At 37.2% G+C, this 13,550-nt stretch overlaps 2 protein-coding genes across 2 annotated transcripts; both read right to left on the reverse strand.

Moving 5' to 3' along the window:
• Positions 1-100: 100 nt before the first annotated feature.
• CBG22695 lies at positions 101-7,024 on the reverse strand (the record flags this gene model as incomplete). Its single annotated transcript, XM_045240366.1, has 7 exons — positions 101-590; positions 641-1,240; positions 1,763-2,146; positions 5,883-6,142; positions 6,196-6,317; positions 6,694-6,915; positions 6,964-7,024. 7 exons carry the CDS (start codon positions 7,022-7,024, stop codon positions 101-103), a joined length of 2,139 nt encoding a protein of 712 aa, XP_045097636.1.
• Positions 7,025-8,801: 1,777 nt separating this feature from the next.
• Positions 8,802-11,658, reverse strand: CBG22694 (the record flags this gene model as incomplete). Its single annotated transcript, XM_045240367.1, has 7 exons — positions 8,802-9,387; positions 10,353-10,650; positions 10,698-10,861; positions 10,912-11,171; positions 11,216-11,277; positions 11,324-11,551; positions 11,598-11,658. 7 exons carry the CDS (start codon positions 11,656-11,658, stop codon positions 8,802-8,804), a joined length of 1,659 nt encoding a protein of 552 aa, XP_045097635.1.
• Between the last annotated feature and the right edge of the window lie 1,892 nt (positions 11,659-13,550).

The raw sequence follows: 13,550 nt of genomic DNA on the forward strand, positions 1-13,550 counted from the left end.
AAAATATCTTCTGAGAGAATGTTGGCCAAATGACTCAGACATCTTGCAACGATCATTTGCAGAAAGTTTTCTGGAGAGAGGAGAAAACAACGGAATATAATTAAATAGATGGAGAGAAGAGAATGCGTATGTGACATTTAAAAATTGACAAAAAAAAAAAAAAACTAAAAGTAAAACAATAGACAAGAGATAAAAAGATAATAAATGAAAATATATCTATTGCTAATTCAGCTATTCCATATGCAGAATGGTGTTGCCATTTTCGTTCATATTTCCAGAAAACATCATCCATATTTTTAATCCGCATTTGCTTGAATTTCAACATCTTGAAAGTTCTCACAACGGGTTTTCGGCAGCTGGAGACTTCGCGCCATTTAATACCATTTGGTTTAAGCCACATAATGAAAAATCTCTCGTATTCGAAAGCTTCCACAAAGTTTATTGTTATCAACACCAAATCTCGTTTCCATCTTTTCAGTATCCTTGGATGGAACATCCGGGAAAGCAAGTACATTGCAAAATAAGAGACGTCGTTTTCATAGAACACGTCGTTGTCTTCAAAATACGAATAATCTTGGAACACGAGCTTTCTGAAATGATGAACAAAAGTGTTCCGAGAACTTGACAATTTTGAACTTACAGTAATACCAATGCAAGATCAAACGTGGCGTTTTGTTGGATAACGTTGCGGTGAATATGTGGCAATGCGAGGTAAAGCATTTTGAGGATTCCCCATGCAGTGGCAGTATGATTCAGAGCTTTTGGCAAAGATTCGAATAACAGCTGAACCAATGGTATTTGCCATCCAATGGTTTCATAAATAGTCCGCAAAATTGTCAGATATCGAATGACTATCTCTTCCACTTCTGTCGCTACGTCGAGAAGTAAACAAAAACGATAGAGAATCACGCCCAGCTTCAAAGACATCAAAGATGCTCTGACTGAGAGCTTTTCCCGAATGGCATCCGACATGTCCGTTAAAGCAGAATCGATTGAACACTCCATCATTACGACAATCGCTGTGAACTCTTGCAAATCATAACTTTCCGAACCCCACATGTAGACTATCCGTTCAAGAGATTTTCTGAACAGCAACTCTTTGTCCAATTCCGGTATTTCTAATAGTTCTGTTTGCGAAACAATGTAACAGAAAGACTCTTTCGGTTTCAAGTTGGATTTCACCAGGAATGTGATCATCTCATATTTGTTTGTAGATGAAATTTTGTCCAGATGTTGACGGCTGAAAAAAAACGGGACAAAATTCACATCCAGCACCGGGTCAACAAAGTATACCAAAAAAAAACGTTTTTTTCCATTTGACTATTGACATTTTCAGTAGTTTGGAGCTCGGATTTCTAGTTTCCGATCACATTGAAAACTTTTGAAAGGTATAAAACCGAATTTCCGCACAAAAACGTGAAAAAACAGGTGTCTTCCAGAGATCGGAAAATAGGTGGAAAACTGAGAACTTCCAAAAAATTATGTGAAACCAAAGTTTTGAATCTAGGTTTGTTTTACACGCTTCGAAAATTTTTAAAGGGATCAGCAGCTGAACTGCCTAGCTCCAGACTTCTGAAAATGGTCGAAATCGACTGACATATTTAAAGCTGCACAGCTTTAGTACTAGATATCTAAAAATATCGTATGCTTCCTCCAAAAGATCTTACCAGATGTTGGCCAAGCAATTCAGTATTAGTTCCATTGTTTTGCATACTTTTGTATCTTTCATTATAAAGATGAGATCAGTTGCACATTCGTTTACAACATTTTCAGCAAGATGGATATGTTAGAAAATTCACGAATTTCCATCAGAACATCTTGAACCATCGTCTCTCGCGACAAACTATAATAGTGATCAAGCAAGGACACGGATGATTTCAAATCAAATGCTGCTAGAACTTTCACATTTGGATCAAGCGCGTCGTGAATGAGAGTGCCTGCAAGTTGGTTTGTGCTACAAAGAATTTGATGTTTCTGCTTACCGTAGAGAACGATGCTGTTTATTGCCGGATTCAGACTCAAGAGTGTTGCAAGCACTCTATAGTTGAGACGGAGATTGGCACAGTCAATATGTTTCAGGCTCACCATTGACATGTTTCGTTCTACCAAATGACCCAGAGTATGACAGGCATCTTCATCCAGTTTCCTAAAACAAAAATTCATACAATCACGCAAATCTCATAATATATGATCAACAAGTGAATTATCAGCGTTTTTGTGAAATTGTAAGAGTTTTGTCAGTGGACCGTTTTTTGACAATCACAGAAAACGAGAAAAAGTGGCCTAAAAATAATAGCTCGCAGTCATTTTCAAAGATTTTTACCGAATCTCAAAATATTAGGTCGTCCCAAAAGTAATTCGTATTTTTCAAGCATGCATTTTTTATTTTAATAATATTTGACTCATGTTCCGTAAAAATTTCCATTTTGTTTCAAAAAATCTCACATGGAATGACTCCCAAGTGTTACCCTCAAAAAAAATCGAGACCTATATGGTTGGATAGAGCGTAAAAAGTTATTTTAGATTCCAAACGGAATAGTTGGTAAAAATGTTTTTTTGGGAGTTATGGTCCAAAAAATACCAAAAAATGTCTAAATTTTTTTTTTAGGGGGAAATCATGCTCACACAAGTTATGCCGAAAAATATCGATTTTCGGCACTTGGCTTCTTTGAATTCGTTGTCCGCGGCGGCCGGTATGATGAGGGGCATACTTGTTTTTGTGATTTTTACTTGCGTATCGTTTGCCTAGAGTGTTTGAAATAGAATCCTGCGACATACAAAGTCAATGTTTCAACTGCCGTACCATTTCTTAAAACCATCATCTTGAAGAAAGCAAAATTTTGACATGTGACAGGGCACATCTATAGTTAAACTTGATAGAAACGGCCAAACTATTTTTTTTAACGTAATCAGAAAAACGTAATCTTATCAACGGCTTGAACAGAATTTCGATTTAGGCCCTAGTGTGCTAAATCGCACTCTTCTGATGGTGATTCACCGGGGAATGTGCATTGCATCCCCCGCAATCACTTTCTTTTATTAAATTCTTTATCATGTAACCAGTATAAAAGCCTCTCTATTGTATCATTCTATATCGTTTAATAAACCAATGTAGCTTCTAAAACATGGTGCATCGTGGGTTGAAAACCCCGGTCGCTCAAAGTCCCGCGTGGCAGGTTTCTACATTGGTACCTCTATACTCCTATTATTCGCTGTTGCAATATTCACTACTGTATCGCAAGCGGCATGCAGTACCAGACATGATTGGCAGCTCCTGATATAGTCAACAAAGTCATTGGCATACTTGAGACTTGGGGAGCTGGTGGACACAGGATTAGCAGGTCCAAGTCATTCGAACGAAGTGGTCGGGACTTGGTGAGGACGATCACATTTGACGCATCTGAACGAGGACAAGAAAGCTATAAGACAGCGCTCGTAGCACGTCAGATATCAGTTGCACCCGAGCTTGCAGCTCACATCCAAACAATATGGATTGTTCAAACCAACTTAACTTCTTGCTCCAATCAAAAGTGGACCGACGAGGACGCTTTTCCCGCCCGGAGTCTCTCTCCAACGAGAGATTTTGATCTTTCATGCTAGACCACCGAGGTGTTAGATCACAAAGACGCGACGTTAACGACATTACGAGACGTATTCAGTAGAATCATGGACCCCGTAGATGTCACACCTTCGAACGCTCGCCAAGACGATACGAGAAAAGGCACTAACGACGTGACGCAGAACAGTACTACAAGAGGCGAGTGGACGCCGAAGACGTAGTCACTCAGTTCTTCAGTGTCAATTGGACCAACGGACAACTAATTTCAAATTTCGTTGTGTCTTCTTTTCTCTAAAGCCGGGAGTGTGCTAAATCGCACTCTTCTGATGGTGATTCACCGGGGAATGTGCATTGCATCCCCCGCAATCACTTTCTTTTATTAAATTCTTTATCATGTAACCAGTATAAAAGCCCCTCTATTGTATCATTCTATATCGTTTAATAAACCAATGTAGCTTCTAAAACACCTAGAATCAAAAATATTTACGATTTTCCGAGCCTGACCCCTATTTTTGGTGAAGTGTGACATGTGACAGGGCACATCTATAGATAAACTTGATGGAAACAGCTAAACTTTTGTTTAAACATGATTAAAATGACAAAATCTTTTTAACGGCTTGAACAGATTTTTTATTGAAAATACTATTAAACAAATGTTATTGGTTTGTTTCGTATCGTGAAAATAGGTGAAATGTAAAAAGGTCGATTTCGGCTGTCCGAAGCTGGAAGGATATCTTTCGGAAATCGTTCATTTAACTTACTTTCACCAGAGGGACCAAGTTGATTCTACTTTTTCTATGTTATTGTTTCATTTTAAATCAAATGGCGTTAACAGTTTTCTGATATTCTTTTTCTCAAGTTATGATCAAAAACACTAGGTGTCCCATCATCAGTGAATATTTTTATTTTTAGGGCCTAATTAAAAATTCTGTTCAAGCCGTTGATAGCCGTTGTTCAAGCCATCTATCTACTGTTTTTTTTAAATTTCAACAAACGGAAATAAACTGGCAAAGTTATGATTTTTTGAAAATTTAGACATTTTTTGGTATTTTTTGGACCATAACTCCCAAAAAAACATTTTTACCAACTATTCCGTTTGGAATCTAAAATAACTTTTTACGCTCTATCCAACCATATAGGTCTCGATTTTTTTCGAGGGTAACACTTGGGAGTCATTCCATGTCAGTCCATGGCCGAGAGCCTCGCCAACGAAACCCTTGATCTTTGAGGCTGTCTTCTTTTCGACTTTCTTAAAGAAGAATCCGCTGCAGCTACTCATTGATCTATATGCTCCGTAATTGGTGACAAGTCACTTGAGTATCATGCAATGCGACCTTGGTTCAATTGCTTTCGGAAAAAACGATTAATTGCTTGAAGGCAAACCAGCCCATTTTCTAGTTTCGATGCCGATATCGAGAAAGCTCTGGAAGCTGAGCCGAGACTCACTGTTCGTGAAGATTCTTCTACTCTCGGTCTACCTACTATGACAGCATCTCATCATTTTCAAAGTCCGGACACAGAGAATAATATGGTCAACTGATGCCACACCATTTCAGTGATTCCCAGATTAATACTAGTTGTGACTTGAGTTGGTCTTTGCTCACTCGTAAGCGAAAATTCGATGGTATCCATTATCTTGTGTCATGAAACGATAAAGAGTGTCTGTAGTTTGAAGAAAACAGAAAGCGTCAGTGGATCAAGATATCTCCAGAAATCCAAACTCCAGAAATCAATCACAAAGGAGAAATTCGTCAAAAAAAGGAGATGTTGAGCATTTGGTGGGATTTCTATGGGGTGATCTATGGAGAACTTTTTCCCATTGAGCGATCGTAACTACGGACAAATACTCTCACTAACTACAAAAAGAGTTCAACTCGTTTTGTGCTCTGCGTCCAGAACCGGACAAATTTGTTCTGCTTCACGACAACGTCTGCCGACTCTCGCCTTTGGTTAATCGCCAAAAAATCCAGGGCGTGGGTATCGAAGTACTCGTTTATCCATCATATTGTCCTGATCTTGCTTTATCAGAATTTCATTTATACCGCTCACTTAGAATGGTTAACAGGGTAAGCGCTTCGATGGAATATCGGATCTAAAATCGTATATGGATGCCTTCTTCGCGCAACAGCCACCCGCGTTCTAGGCGAGGGACTTTTAACAGCTACCAAAACGTTGACAGGGTGTGATGGACCATAATGAACATTAGATTACTTACTGAAATATTACTAAAGTTGAACAAAGTTTCGTTGAAAAAATCCCAAAAAATACGGATTACTTTTGGGACGAACTAGTAATTCGAAAATCAAAAATCATTAGCACTTACGTTGCTCTCGAAACATCTAGGTATTTCAATTTTGAAAGGAGGAACAAGTCATCATAATCAGATGCATTCTCAAGTTGCGTGTGCCTCATCACCAGGACTTCGAGATTGGGGAGTTGTGATACTCCTTTCAGTGATCTCATACGATTATTTGAAAGATCCAAGCATACGAGTTGAAAGTGTGCAAAGGGGAGTGGTGGAAAAAACAAATGAAATGCATTCTCTCTCACGAAACTTTTCAAGTTTGGAAACAATTCGAGAATCTGAAATTTTTCAATATTCTTGTTAAACGTGTGGAACGATTTCTGAATCTCACATCACGAAACCAAGTAGCTTGAAATGGAACAGATCCTTCAATATTCAAGTGGGCCAATTGTTCCCGACTTTTTGAATTTAAGCAGTCTTCGAGCAATCGGATGATATTGTAATGATGCTCATCTGAAATTTATCAAATCTGAATACGAAAAAATTGCAATCGATTCATCATCAAAATTCTGATATTCTCAAGGATCAATTTTGAAGAAATCTTCACATGTAAATATCATATTTAAAATACCAGAGCAAGGCCTGGGGTTTCACACACTTTCAAAAATTGAAATTTCAGATTTTTAACGAATTTTTTTTTTGAAAATAATCTTTCTGATGACACTCTGTTTTCTTATTATTTGGCATAGTTTTTTTAAAATAAACCCTGAACTGTTTTTGAGAATACTTAGAAAAAACTACAGAAAACCCGGGCCGGGCCCTGAAAATGTTGAAAAATGCTTCGGCCGGCTCGGCTCGCTGCAAGTATGCTTTATACAATAATACTCACCTTGATATTTATTTGTTTCGCAGTTGATCTTAAGAGAATGAACTTCCAGCGTGTTGATTTTTCTGATGTTGTCTTCTGACAACTCAAAATTGCGTACGTCGGCTTTAAATAACATTTCATTGTTGAAAAGGAACATGTCAGTCTCGTTTTCGCTTTCATTCCGTTTTGGTGTCATAATCTTTTCTAGCATCTTTTGCTCAACGTTGATTACCTTTGATTTTTCTGAATGGTACAAAAAAAATGAAAATTGCATCATTTGAACGAAATTACCTGTAGCTCTGCTAAGAACAATTTCTTGTAAACCGAGAGTGGACAGTTGGGGAATATCCATTTCTGATAAATCCCAGAAAAATGCGTTTATTCACTTTAGGGGAATGTGAGGATTTGAATTATGAAGAATAAAAGAAGTAGAAAGAGAAATTTGCGCGGCAAAACATGTCTGTGACCTCTTGTTTGCATGTACTCTTGTACCAGGTGCCTTATTCAAAAAAGAAATAACTCGCATTAACGCTACCTGTAACGCATTTGTCGTGATGACAGTGACTCTCTTCTAGTACGTAAATATTAGGTTGGAAGGAAAGTAACTGTCCATTTTTTAATTCGTGAATAACACAAAAACAAGAATTATCCAAGATTAACAGTATGCACCGTCGTGGTCCACGACATGCTGACAACATTCAGGTAACTTGTGGATACCATACCTCCAAAAGAAAGCTAGCTGCGAATCAAAGCAAACCTTGAGTGCTGCATATATTTGAGACCATAGTTGTGCATTATGACATGGAAGGAATCAAATAGACACGGTCTCCCAAATACTTTTTATCGAAAATCGACATTTTTCGATTTCACACCATCGGACCGTTCGCACATTTCCTATTATAGTAAAATTCTTTGCAGAGATAGAATGAAGGTGCAATCAAGTTTTTTGTAGCCTGTAAGCTATACTACAAAATACAGTTTAGTTTATAGTTTCATTTTCAAGCTGTACAAAGTTATGATTTTTTGAATGGACTTGATCCACTTTTTCGGAAAAATCACAAAAAGTTTTGCCATTCTGCTTAACCTGCCTATGGGCACCTTATATATCTGTTTTGTGCTAGTCCAGCGACCGGACATTTTTTGCCATCTTGTCACGATATTCCAAAATGTTATCAGTTGTCACATTTTTGATATTTCTCATAGAAATTGAGATAAATTAGGTCAAAGTCCACGTATTAGGTTGGATGGAAAGTAACTGTCCATTTTTTAATTCGTGAATAATACAAAAGCAAAAAATATCCAAGATTGGCAGTATGCACCATCGTGGTCCAAAACATGCTGACAATATTCAGGTAACTTGTGGATACCATACCTCCTAAAGCTCGCTGGCCGCGACTCAAAGTATTTTTTCAGTCCAGATTTTATCTCATCTGCAGTGTTGAATTATTTCCCTCCAGATGACGATGCATATCTTCTATCAATCAATAATGAAAGGACCCAACCAGGAATTTGAGGGGTCATAAAGAAAAACCGTGCAGCTAAAGCGGCCCATGTCTTATTTGACTTCAATGAAAAATTGTGTCTTTTTTTTCAATTAAAGAAGAAAAAATTCACATCTTTCAACAAAATTAGCAGAGTGGAACGTAATCAAAAATAGGTAGTTTTCGTTCAATTTTCTTTCAAAAAATTTTAAAAATTTCAAAAAAAAAGCAAAAAAATCAGCGTCTGCACAGAAGGCTGGCTGGACGTAAAATCAGCGACTAAAAAATTCCAGAATATTTGAATACAAAAAAGCGGAAAACTGAGTACAAGGTAATTAGGTTGTAAATAGAATGAAGCGGAGAAGGGTAGGTAGAGTGAAAAAATACACCAAACCAAAAAGTGTTTGAAAATGAAAGAATATAATTTGAATAAAATTGGAAAAATAAAAAAAGTTGGAAATGAATACTTCCCTCATGAATATATTTAAAAAATCAGTGCATAAGAAAGTCTGGGACAATTGAAATGAAAAAGGAAACAATTCAAGACATGAACAAATGGATTATGATTCAAAAAATACAATTAGAGATCTGCAAATTTGTCAATGAATTTAAACCATCGGAATAAGTCGCCAATTATCTGATTTGTATTTAGTGCATTCGGTTTCGAACGATTTCAATGAGTCCTGTTAACGAATTTACCATGATGGGATGGTTAGGATTTTGTGCAAAAACTTCCAGCAATGAAAGATGTAGCTGTTCGTACTCTTCGGGACGTAGATCCCATCCGGATATGATGTTTCGAAGAGCGGTGCACACCAGATCGAAAAGGTGATACACATTGTTGAGTGGTCGACGACCGTTCCATATTTCAACTAACTCGCTACATTCGACGAAGATTAGATCGAATACAGGGAGAAGACTTGGAATCTCTGTGATTTGCCTCCTCGATTGTTCATCCAATTTGGGATATAACGCATTTATCGTTTGCAATCCGTTAAGCAAGTCCTCGACACATTCAACTTTTCTTTCGTCCCATGAACCGTCCCCTAAACCGGCAGAGATGTGCGCAACCACTTTCTGGTAATAACCAATAACATTCAATCCGGGTACTGTGTGCAACTTGGCGCCAGTGAACAGCTCCCAGTAGCATTTGAATCCTTCTGTTGGACTCTCCAACAAAATTTGGGCGATTTGGCTTCTTTGCGTTTGAGTGACGTTCTCATTGTAGAGAGTGCTGAAAAATTTTATTTGTAACTATCGATATTTAATATTTGAGGAGCTAGCATTTGAGGGGAATGCTTCGGTTCCCGTTAAATTTTTCCAGCTGTAGTTTTTCAAGACACATTCTCTGAGAGAATTGAGATAGGGTCAATGGAAAAAAAAACCAAAATTATCCTTGGAGTCTGATATTGTATGTGCGTGGGTACAGGGCTACTCTAAGACTTTTGACAATAATAACTATAGACGACGCCCCTCCTGGGCGCGAAAAAAGTACTATTATGACCATTTTTTTTGTTGGGGCCAAGTTTATACAGTAACCCTGAAGTAGAGAAAATTTTTCAAAACCCGAAAAATGAGTCTTTCTAGATGTAGACCCTTAAGTGCAAGTTAGTTGTTCTAGGCTGTGTGCAGAAAGTGTCAAATATTCTCTTTTTTATTTCTGAACGTTTCTCAAAAAAATGCATACTTGTAAAATTCCGCGCCGGGCCGGGCCTGAGAAAATTTTCAAGGCCGGGGACCGGCCCGGAAGGCCCGGTATAAATAAATCTGCATTTTTGAGCTAAATTTTGAGCTCTCAATATAAGTTTTTTCCATTTTTTTTTGGTTTTTTTGGATTGTTTATCTGTTTGATCTAAAAAAAATCGAAAAATATGTGTTTTTTTAAAAATTTCAAAACTTGTGAAATGACGGGCCCGCTTTGCCGGGCCGGGCCTTCGAAGTTCGGAAAAAAGCCCGGCCCGATATGAGAAAATGGAAATTTTGAAATTAGGCGCGTTGGCTATAAAACCCACTCGTCCTTAAAATTTTATTTCCAAAAAAACTGTTTTGATTTTAGGAATTTTCTCGAATTTCGTCTCTGTTTTTATTTTGCGAAAAAATAGAGAGAAATACAATTTATGAGATGACCAATGAACTACAATCTTTTCCATATCAAAACTAAAATTAATTGAGGACTAATAGGATGTTTCTGTTACTCACCAATATGTCACCAAGCATTTTATCGCAGAGCACACGTCAGTCCTCGCCAAAGCTTCAGTCGGTGTCGTGTTGTCTATATGATTGACAAACGTTTTGAAACAAGTGGTCAACAACTCTTGATTCTCATTGTAGTCCATCCCGTCCAGAAAGAATTGCTTGATTTTTTCAAACACGCGGTCCATCATCGAAAATTGTTCCTGTTCGTGAAAATGGTGGAGCAGTTTCAGACTTGCTCTCAGATCCACTGAAGTCAGCACCGTCACACCTTCAATATCTCCGATGTTTTCGCAGTCTGTTCCTGAAAATGGATTCTTGCAAACAAATTTAACTTAGTAGGATACTTACCAAACAAACAGATTTTCTGAATCGTGTTGTTTCGCATTAACAATTCGCCCAACTGAACAGCAATGATGTGCAGGTACGAGCAATTAATGTATTCAAGCTTAGGCAGAATTTCATCGGCTTTAACCATAAATTCAATGGTTTTACATTCTCCATCACGGCGTTTCCTGAAACAAAGCAAAACGATGAATATCGAATTATCATAAACTGGTCTTACTTGTATCTGGATAAATCAAGGTTCCTGAGATTTTGTAGCTTGAAAAGCTCATGAAAATCGTCCTGACGATAAACTGTTAGATTCCTCATGATGAGCGTCTCGAGATTAATAAAGTAGGAAATTCCTTTCATGTCATACAAAGTATCACAGGACACATTGAGAGACTTCATTTGATGAAAGGTCCTCGAGAGCGTTGGAAACGTTGTTCTATTTGCTTGCTCAAAGACAAGAGTCCGGAGATTCGGCAGATATCTCAGAATCTGAAACTATTTTTTCAGTGTTTTGGACAACATTTTGGACTTACCTCGTGCAGCCATTTGCCATGGTACAAAGAAGTTGCAACAACAATGTAGTATCCACCAAGATCTGAATATATTGTTCTAATGAAATTAGTTATCTCGTGTTTTCTTACTAGCAAATCGATACTTTTGCAAACTGCAATTTATTTTGAGTTTTTTCAAGTCGCATTTTGCAACTTCAGAAACGTCAGCTTCAGTAATCAACTTATGAGTTAGATCAACTTCTTCCACTGAGAAAACCGTGTAATTGGACGGGTGAACGGGATTCAAGGAATTCATCATTCCATTAAACAAGATTTGTTTGAGTTTTGAAGGAACATTTTCGTTGACCTTGATTCTTGCTGAAGATGTTAGGTTTAAATTTTTTCTCGAATCATAGACACTCACCATTGCAATGATAAACAATACACTTTTTCAATGCTATTTTGAACAAGGTGGGGACCTCCATTCTTCGGGATGAATGAAAACGGGAGGATGTTTCGGGGATCTCTGCGAGCTACCAAAGCTTTGCCAGACTGTAGGGTTTTCGGCTCCTACCAGTTATTACAGACCACTGGTGGATTCTTCCTGTAAATTCAAAGTTTATTTTGATAGACTATTGGCTTAACGACTAAGACGCCTTGCAAAAATTATTTGCAGTGAGTTTTCTGGGGAGAGGAAAAAACAACAGACGCTAATTAAGAAGATGAAGGGAAGAAAATGTGTATGTGATATTATAAAGTTATACAAATTATACAAATTATACAAACTATACAAATTATACAAAATATACAAATTACAAATTATTATTACAAATTATACAAATTATAATTATTATACAAATTATACAAACATACAAATTATACAACGCCACAAAAACCCCATTCATCTATCCATTCGTAGATATTCAGTGGTGTTGCAACGATGGCTTAAGATAAGAAGTAATTACTGAAATTGTGGATTTTGAATAGTAGAAAGAAGAAATCTGATGGTAAAATTTCCACATTATGAAAGTCTTTGAAACGGCTTTTCGGCAGCTGTAGACTTTGGACCATTAAATATCATTTAGTGTAAGCCTCATAAAAAAACACTTGAGAAGGGGAGAAAAAAAGTGAAAGGGGAAACGGATCTTTCTAAAGATCCCAGTTCTCAAAAAATGTCAACGGATCCGACATGAAACAGAAAAAAACAATACATGCATTGGTTTCCGACAAGAGTGATGCGAAGAAGAACAGAAGAACCGAAAAAATGAAAAACCACTTCATTCATGTATAAGAACGATGCTGATGAGCATTAATACTTTTTCTGTTTTATGCCGGATCCGTAAACATTTTTGACAGCTGGGATCTACAGACGAATTCTTCTCCTTACTTGGAAAGATGCCTTTCCCCTTCCGACTTTTCCCTTCTCTCAGATGCTTTGCCTTACTGCTTCCAGTAGGATAATTTACAGCCTGTTGCGATATTATCTGCTTATTTATGTTTTTCGAGTGTTCAGAGCAATCCTTGTAATGATGAAGTGTTCAATGGAGTCTGCTTTAACGGATATGTTGGTTCCCAGACGGCAAAAACTCACATTCATAGCGTCTTTTGTTATGCATCCTTCTCAGATTCTTTTTTATGATTGGTCAGAAATCTACAACTGCAGAAAATACGTCGCAAAAACTTTCAAACTGTGGAAATTTCAACAAATTTGGATTTGAAAAAAACAGGCACCTGAGAATTTGAAAATGGACGTCTGTTTTGATATAGGAAAAAGCGCGACAAAATCGTAATTTCTTAGGCTTTCGCCTTGTTTTAGTCATTTCCGCAATTAAGCTTGGTTTTTCGATAAACAATATATTCTAGAGATGCTAATCTTATTGCCATAAAAATTCTAAATTCGGTTCAGAAAATCACTGAATTCCCAGAAATTTTTTTTTCATTATAGTGTGCCGATTTTGGGGCGGAGCCTCGTAAATAGGCACGAACGCAGCCCGTGAAATTTTTCAAGTGTCAGTTTTTTTTTTCAATTTGACTGTATGAATGATGTATTACGAATGTGTACGGTAACAGCATAAAAAACAAATTTCTAAAAATTCTTTCCTATCAGTGTTCCTTTTTCTACTATTCAAGATCACCAATTTATGTTTCTACTTCTTAACTAGAGCCATCATTTCAACATCACTGGTTATCTACAAAAGGATGAGCAAAATTGACAGTAGATATTTATTCATTCATTCATTTACCAGCCATATGTTTTCCGCGCCTCCGAAGCTCCAAACAGCTGGCTAATGGTTTTTTCGGATCGATTTAATCCAGTTTTTTTATAGGTTCGTCGCTCCGCTCTTCACGTTTCAATTTCTTAATCTCAAGAAGTAGA

The sequence above is a fragment of the Caenorhabditis briggsae genome (assembly GCF_000004555.2).
Source record: "Caenorhabditis briggsae complete genome, chrX, whole genome shotgun sequence".
Taxonomy (NCBI): Eukaryota; Metazoa; Nematoda; class Chromadorea; order Rhabditida; family Rhabditidae; genus Caenorhabditis; species Caenorhabditis briggsae.